This window comes from Myotis brandtii, unplaced genomic scaffold (assembly GCF_000412655.1).
Source record: "Myotis brandtii unplaced genomic scaffold, ASM41265v1 scaffold1774, whole genome shotgun sequence".
NCBI lineage: Eukaryota > Metazoa > Chordata > Mammalia > Chiroptera > Vespertilionidae > Myotis > Myotis brandtii.
In genome coordinates this window covers 465,406-473,159 of record NW_005356575.1, presented here as the reverse complement: position 1 = coordinate 473,159, position 7,754 = coordinate 465,406, and the positions used below count along the sequence as shown (strand labels likewise).

The window sequence follows — 7,754 nt, the reverse complement described above, 5'->3', positions numbered from 1 at the left end:
CCCTTGAGTCCACAGGCCGACGCTCTATCCACTGAGCCAAACCGGTTAGGGCCACTTAAAATTTTTTAAAGTGTTTTAAATATACAGTTCAGTGGCATTTCATATATTCACAAGGTTGTGCCACCACCACTATCTAGTTCCAGAACAATTTCCAATTTCATACCTCAGAAGGAAACCCTATCCACATTCTACACACACACACACACACACACACACACACACACACGAAGAAGAAAATGAAGAACCTCCATACCCATTAGCAGTCACTCCCTATTCCCTCCTCCTCCAGCCCCTGGCAACCACGAAGAATCTGTTTTCTCTCTCTGGATTTGCCTATTCACATACGTGGAATTCTATAATACGTGGCCTTGTATGTGTGGCTTCCTTCACTTGGCATAATGTTTTCAAGGTTTATCCCTGTTGTGATGTGTCTGTGCTTCATTTCTTCTTATGGCTGAACGATATTGCATTGTATGGATCTACCACATTTATTTACCCATTCATCTGTGGATGGGCATTTGGGCCGTTTCCACCTTTTGGCCATTCTGAATAGTGCTGCCGCGTATATTCATGTACAGGTTTTTGTATGAACACCTGTCTTCCGTTCTTTGGATATAGACCCAGCAGTGGGAGAGTCTTATGAAGTTTTGAATGAATGAGCAGATGGTTATTGGGTGGCTCCTCTGTGGTGGGCCCTGTGCTGGGCAGTGCTGGGCACAGTGATGGCGGAGACAGGCCCAGGCCCGGTCCTCACAGGGCTCTCGGTTCAGTGGGGAGGAGGGAAAGAAATGCAAATGACCAATGTGCGTGATGCTGAGAGGGAAGGAGACAAAGTGCTGAGGCTGAACAATAAGACCAGACATGGTCTAGGCATCTGGGAAGGCTTCCCAGAGGAGGTGACATTTGAGCTGAGATCTGAGGAAGGCCAAGGGGATTGTTAGCGGCCTGGCAGCTGGGACGAGGGCAGGGAAACATTCCAGGTATGGGTGAATCATTAGAGGCAGGTATGAGTGCTGTTCCATCATTTATTCACTGGCCGATCTCAGGGAGGTGCCTCCCCCACCTGAGCCTCCATGTCCTCATCCCTAAAATGAGTCCCTGGTAGGATAATGGGGGATCCCAACTACCCAACCGGTGCACTGTAAAGAGTTAGCATTTACTGAGGATTTTCTTTGTACCAGGCCTGGAGTTAGTACTTTGCACAATGCTAATAGGATCACTCATACTTAATATGAACTGAGCACTTATTATATCCTAAACCAGCGGTTCTCAACCTGTGGGTCGCGACCCCTTTGGGGGTCGAACGACCCTTTGACAGGGGTCGCCTAAGACCATCGGAAAACACATATATAATTACATATTGTTTTTGTGATTAATCACTATGCTTTAATTATGTTCAATTTGTAACAATGAAATTGGGGGTCACCACAACATGAGGAACTGTATTAAAGGGTTGCGGCATTAGGAAGGTTGAGAACCACTGTCCTAAACCTTCATCTAAGCCCCTTACATTGAGTGGTTTGTTTAATCGTCTTAGAACCCTGTGAGGTAGGTGCTATGATTTTTCCTCTGTTAGGGAGGAAACTAGTCCTAGAGATATCAGACAGCTTCCCCCGGCCACAGCAGACAGCGCTGGTGGGGAAGAGCTCTACCTGCCTGGGTTCCCATCGTGGCGCTACCACGTGCTGGCTGCGTGTCCTGGGACAAGTGACTTTACCTCTCTGTGCCGTTGCTTCCTCCTCTATGCAATGGGCTCCCTTCTTCATAGGGTTTCTGTGAGTTAGAGGCCATGTGTGTGCCTGACACATAGAAAGCCTCAGAAGGTGGTGTTAGTGTGATGAGAGAGGCAATGCAATGAGACAAGAAAAAGAATAGCAGGCCGAGTAGCATACTGAATCCTGACTACTCCCTCCTGGCTGTGTGACCTGGGGCAAGTTTCTTAACTTCTCCAAGCCTCAGTTTCTCCATCGTTAAAGCAGGTGTGTCTTCCTGGCTGAGTAACTCACTTGGTTAGAGCGTCATCCCGATATGCCAAGGTGGTGGGTTCGATTCCCAGTTCGAGCAACATACAAACATCAATCAGTGAATGCAGAAATAAGCAGAACAACAAATTGATGTCTCTCTAAAATCAATAAACAAAAATTTAAAAAAAATTTTTTTAAGTGGGTGTGTGGAAAAGAGTGAACATAGCAGATCTGAGACCTTTATCCTTTGAAAGGCCTGCTTACAAGGTTGGCCCGTGGCTGGCTTCTGGGAACTTGTATTTTGAGAGTGTCCTCCCCATCCCCTGAGTGGGAAGAGTGGCTCACTGTGCCTGCCCTGTTTGTTTGAGTGACGTGGTTTGTGTGGAACACCTGCTTTCCTTCGGGGACTCTGGGATTTTGGTATGTGCCGGGCACAGGGTGCTTAGGTGACCAGCCCCAATAAAAACCCTGGGCTCTGAGTCTCTAAGGAGCTTCCCTGACAGACAGCATTTCGTGTGTGTGCTCACATCTTGCTCCTGGGGGATTGCTATGTCCGGTGTGACTCCACTGGGAGAGGACTCTTGGAAGCTTGAGCCCGGTTTCCTCTGGACTCGCTCCAGGCACCGTTTCCCTTTCCCGAGGGCGCCTGGTATCTTTTTGCTGTGATACATCATAGCCGTGAATACGGACTATATGCCGAGTCCTGTGAGTCCCCTTCGTGAATCGCTGAATCTGATGGTGGTCTTGGGGACGCCTGACCCAGTGGGTCTAGCTGTCTAGCTGCCTTTGGGGTTGTTAAAAGGATTAAATTAGATAATAATAATAAAGCGGTAATATGCAAATTAACCCTCACACCCTCACAAGATGGCTGCCTATGACCAGGCTGGCAGGGGGTTAGTGAGGGATGACCAAACAACTGAACAGCAGTCTGTGTGGGGCAACCAGGCCGGCAGAGCGGGGAAGTTGGGGGCAACCAGGCCGGCATGGGGGGCAGTAAGGGGTGACCAGGCTGGTGGTGGGGGACAGTTAGGAGTGACCAGGCTGGCAGGGAGGGGGCAGTTGGGGGCAACCTGACCAGCAGGGGGTGCAGTTAGGGGCGATCAGGCCGACATGCAGAGGCAGTGAGGGGTGATTAGGCCAGTGAGTGGGGGCAGTTAGGGGCGACCAGGCAGGCAGGCAGGTGAGTGATTAGGAGCCAGTGGTCCAGGATTGTGAGAGGGATGTCCGACTGCCGGTTTAGGCCCGATCCTGGGATTGGCAGTCGGACATCCCCCAAGGGGTCCCAGATTGGAGAGGGTGCAGGCTAGGCTGAGGGCCCCCCCCCTGCACAAATTTCGTCCACTGGGCCTCTAGTATGTAATATTGGTAGTGACTGTCAGTGTGTCACACTGTAGGTGCTCAACAGAAGGTTAGTTACCACAATGATCAGTTTTGTTCTTAGGAATATTAATATTGATTTGGGGGAGATGGAGTGAGTTGAGGGCCCAGTGGGCCAGGGTCCTTGCTCAGCTGATGTCCTTACTCCCCACAGAGGATATATCGGTGGTGTTCAGCAGTGCCTCCTGGGAAGGCCGGGCTGACTTCTCCCAGGCCGACGTGCACCGCCAGATTGCCATCGTGTTCAAGACACCGCCCTACGAGGACCTGGAAATCGTTGAACCTGTGACAGTCAATGTCTTCCTGCAGCGGCTCACTGACGGGGTCTGCAGCGAGCCTCTGCCCTTCACATACCTGCCTCGGGACCACGGTAACCACAGCAACTCGGGGCGACACCCCCCCCCCCCTCAGAGACCAGGCCTTTGGCCTTGCTTGGGGCAACTCAGAGGGAAAGGGGAAGAGGCAGAAGTAGAATGCAGGCTCAGAGCTGGACGGACTGTATGACCTTGGCCTCTCAGTGTCTCATTCTTCTTCTGTGCAGAATGGAAATAATAATAATACCCACCTCATGGCATCTGGGGGAGGATTTTTAAAAATATATTTTTTATTGATTTCAGAGAGGAAGGGAGAGTAAAAGAGAGATAGAAACATCAATGATGATAGAGAATCATTGATTAGCTGCCTCCTGCACGCCCCACACTGGGGATCGAGCCTGCAACCCGGGCATGTGCCCTTGACCGTACTCGAACCTGGGACCCTTCAGTCCACAGGCGGATGCTCTATCCACTGAGCCAAACAGGCTAGGGTTTGGGGGAAGATTTAATCATTGCTCTCCTCATCACGCTACTCATGCCTGGCCCTGTGCTGAGGACATAGTGGTGACCAAATAGCCTCATAATTCTCAGACCTATGGAGGGCAGACCCATTCACATACAGTGGGCAGGACTGGGAAGGAATTGCTTAGGGGACTCATTGCCCAGAGGGGGTACCTGACCCAGACTTAGGGGTCAAGGAGGGCTTCCTGGAGGAGGGGACAGCTGAGCTGAAGATGGGAGGATGAATAAGTAGTTCTCCAGGGAAGGGGTGGGAGTTGAGGAAGAGTGTTGCTTTTTTCTTAATCCTCACCCAAGGATAGAGAGAGTGGAAGGGAGGGAGGGAGAAAGGGGAGAGAGAAGCATCGATATGAGAGAGACACATCAATTGGTTGCCGTTTGCTAGGCGCCAGGGATCAGGCAGGGGATAGAACTTCCAACCTAGGTACATGCCCTTGACCCTTGGGTGCTTGGGCTGACCCTCTAACCACTGAGCAACACTGGCCAGGGTGAGAAAGAGTGTTTTAAGCAGCTAGAACAGCAAGTGCAAAGGCCTGGGCTGACCCTCTAACCACTGAGAAACACTGGCCAGGGTGAGGAATAGTGTTTTAAGCAGCTAGAACAGCACGTGCAAAGGCCCTGAGGCAGGATAGTGCCTGGGGTGTTCCAGGAACAACAAAGACCAGCTTGGTTAGGAGTGGATTTGCGTTTTATTCTGATTAAGATGTGGACATCTATTTGCATGGGTTGGTCAAGCTCAACAACTTTCTAAACGGTCCCTAAAATTAATTCTTAATTGTTGTTATTGATGGATTACTCTGTACGTCCCTGATATCTCCTGAACAGACAGCTACGGCGTGGACAAGAAGCGGAAACGGGGGATGCCCGACGTCCTGGGAGAGCTGAACAGTTCTGGTGTGTCCCCTCTGCCCCTCCCCACACCATCTCCAGGTCCCCCCTGTCCTGCCCTGCCCCAGGCTGGGGAGGAGGGGCTGTTGGGTCCAGGGGTCCTCACCTCTGCCTTCCCGCAGACCCCCATGGCATCGAGAGCAAGCGACGGAGGAAAAAGCCAGCCTTCCTGGACCACTTCCTGCCCAGCCATGGCTCAGGTGGGTCCCAGCTCTGTGCCAGCTCCTCCCCTCTGGGGTGGGCTGAGGGTGAGCTGCAGCCCTGCTTTTCGGGCTTCTTCTGGTCCCCCCAGAGCTCCCACAAGGCGAGTGACACCCCACTTAGCCAGCAACATAACGTGGGAAAAATAGCCATTCTAGACGCAGCCCGGAGGCTCTGGTCTCCACCGGACCATCTACTTGCTGTGTGACCTTGGCCAAGTTGCTGCACCTCTCAGAGCCTCAGCGGCGTGCCTGCCAAGTCTCACCACGTACCTCTCTCACTGGCCTTTTAACATTTCATGTCTTTATTTTACAGACACTGTATGACAGGCGCATAAGTGCTTTGTGTGTCTTTTCTCACTTGATCTGCGCCATCGCCCCGCAAGGTGGCTGCTATCATTCTCCCCAGCCCCTGCTTTCCTGGTGAAAAACACTGAAGCTCAGAGAGGAGAAGCTCTTGTCCAAGGTCACACAGTTAGTCCCGGTGGAGCAGGGAGTTGCATCTGAGCATCAGTATAGATCAGTGATGATGCGTGTGAAACAGGGAGCAGGGAGTAGGAGGTGGACAACTGGGGATGGCTGTCAGAGCCAGCCAACCTCAAGGTCAGAGCCTGTCTAGCCCAACCATCCTCTGGCCTCCTCTCCCCCTGCCTTCATCTCAACTCACATGCCAGTCTCCAGTCCTATCTGGCTGCCATCAGAGACCTCCCACCTGCTGACCACTAGCTCTTAGAACACTGTTCCCGACACCCCGCTGCCCCAGGGCACCAGCTCCCAGCCAGCCACCAACCACTCAGTCAGCCCCGCCTGGACATCGCAGCCAGACCCACCCTGGGTATTGCCAGTACCATTTGTTGTCCCTCCCACCCCACTGCAACGGGTAACTAATGCCCAGCCTCTCCACCCCCATTTGTTATGAGCATGTTTAATTGTCTTCACAGCAAAACCCAACACGACAGAGGTTTCAATAGGACAGAATTTATTTGTCCTTTCACATAAACACAGTCCAGAGGTAGGTGGTCCAGGGATGCTTTGGTGGCTGCATGATCAACAGAATCTCAAGCTCCTGCCTTTTTCAACTCAGTTTCCATGTCATGGTCCAGATGTCTGCTGCAGCTCCAGCCACCATGCCCACATTCCAGCCAGCAGAACTCAGGCAGGGCCCATATCGAGCTGCAAGGGACGCTGGGAAATAAAATCCCAGCAGCCCTGTGTTTCTTTCTGAGATCAGCATAATCAGACTTTGCTGGTGAAGTGTGTCTTGTCTCAAAAACAGAGGCTCTCCTAGAACGACACTTGTCATTTTACCTCCCAGTTTGGGGACTGGCGACTTCTCCCATGGTGTGGATATTTCACTTTTTGGATTGTCTTTATATGGGGGGAGGGAGGGAGCTTTTGAGCCCATTCTCCTTCCTCATTCTTAGGGAAAACTCCCCAGCATCGCAGTATTGTTTCAACCCTGGTTCTCCCTGGGATTAAAGGAGGCCACACTGATCACACATTTAGCCTGGGACTGGCCATTGGAGTTAGAACCTGGCCAGAAGTTGACTCTAAAGCCACCACGCTTCCTTCTCTCTCTTCTCATCCCCGCAGGCCCGTTCCTCCCACCGTCCACCCTGCTGCCCGATTCAGACTTCTTTCCCAGCCCCGTGTCCGTGTCCCTCCCTGGCCTGGAGCCCCCTGGTGGGCCGGACCTCCTGGACGATGGCTTTCCCTATGAAACCACGAACCCTGCACTCTTCACCATGCTGGACATGCTGCCCCCGGCTCCGCCACTTGCCAGCGCTGTCTCAGGCAATGGGGTTGCAGGGGCCACGGTCGGGGAGCCGTCGGGTCCTGAGCCAATGACACTGGACTCATACCAGGCTCCAGTCCCTGGGGACGGGGGCACTGCCAGCCTTGTGGGCAGCAACATGTTCCCCAACCAGTACCGGGAGGCGGGCTTTGGGGGTGGCCTCCTGTCCCCCGGGCCTGAGGCCACGTAACCACCTCAGTGCCAGAGGAGAGGCGCTGGGTGGGGAGGGAGGTAGACGGGGCGGTGGGAACCCAGCCAGGATGGGCAGTACCCCCCTGGGGCCCCCCTTGGTCAGGTCTCCCCACCTCATCCTTCTGAATCGGACCGGACGTTTTCTGCATCGGTGAGAAGCTCTGCAGCACAGGGTTTCCCCTGAGCCCATTTCACAAATGAAAACTGAGTCCAGAGAGGAACGGGACTTTGTTCCCATGCACTTAGTCCCCAGAGTTGGGGACACCTTCTCCTGGATGATTCTGACGAGTGTACATACGGAGGACGGTATTCCAGCCCCCCTTCCCCAGGAAGGTAGGGGATAGGCTGTTGTCTTTCCAATAAAGATGAGTTTTGAGCCTTAGGGGTCTTGTCTCTTTTTTTTTGTTATTACTAGTTCCTCCTCCATCTATTCTTATAATGTTTATCTGCCCATTCGGTTTTTATTCTTTTTTGTTTTATGTATTTACTTTTTATTTATTGTTGA

General features: G+C 52.4%; 1 protein-coding gene across 1 annotated transcript in view; it reads left to right on the top strand.

Annotated features, from left to right (window-relative positions):
- The window catches only part of RELB (v-rel avian reticuloendotheliosis viral oncogene homolog B), a gene marked incomplete at its 5' end in the record, with an annotated part of 25,628 nt that extends 17,997 nt beyond the window's left edge, over nucleotides 1-7,631 (top strand). Inside the window, 4 exons of the mRNA XM_005863404.2 lie at nucleotides 3,496-3,711; nucleotides 5,000-5,068; nucleotides 5,185-5,262; nucleotides 6,856-7,631. Of these exons, the coding sequence (XP_005863466.1) occupies nucleotides 3,496-3,711; nucleotides 5,000-5,068; nucleotides 5,185-5,262; nucleotides 6,856-7,247 (755 nt within the window). The remainder of the gene's footprint in view (nucleotides 1-3,495; nucleotides 3,712-4,999; nucleotides 5,069-5,184; nucleotides 5,263-6,855) is intronic.
- Between the last annotated feature and the right edge of the window lie 123 nt (nucleotides 7,632-7,754).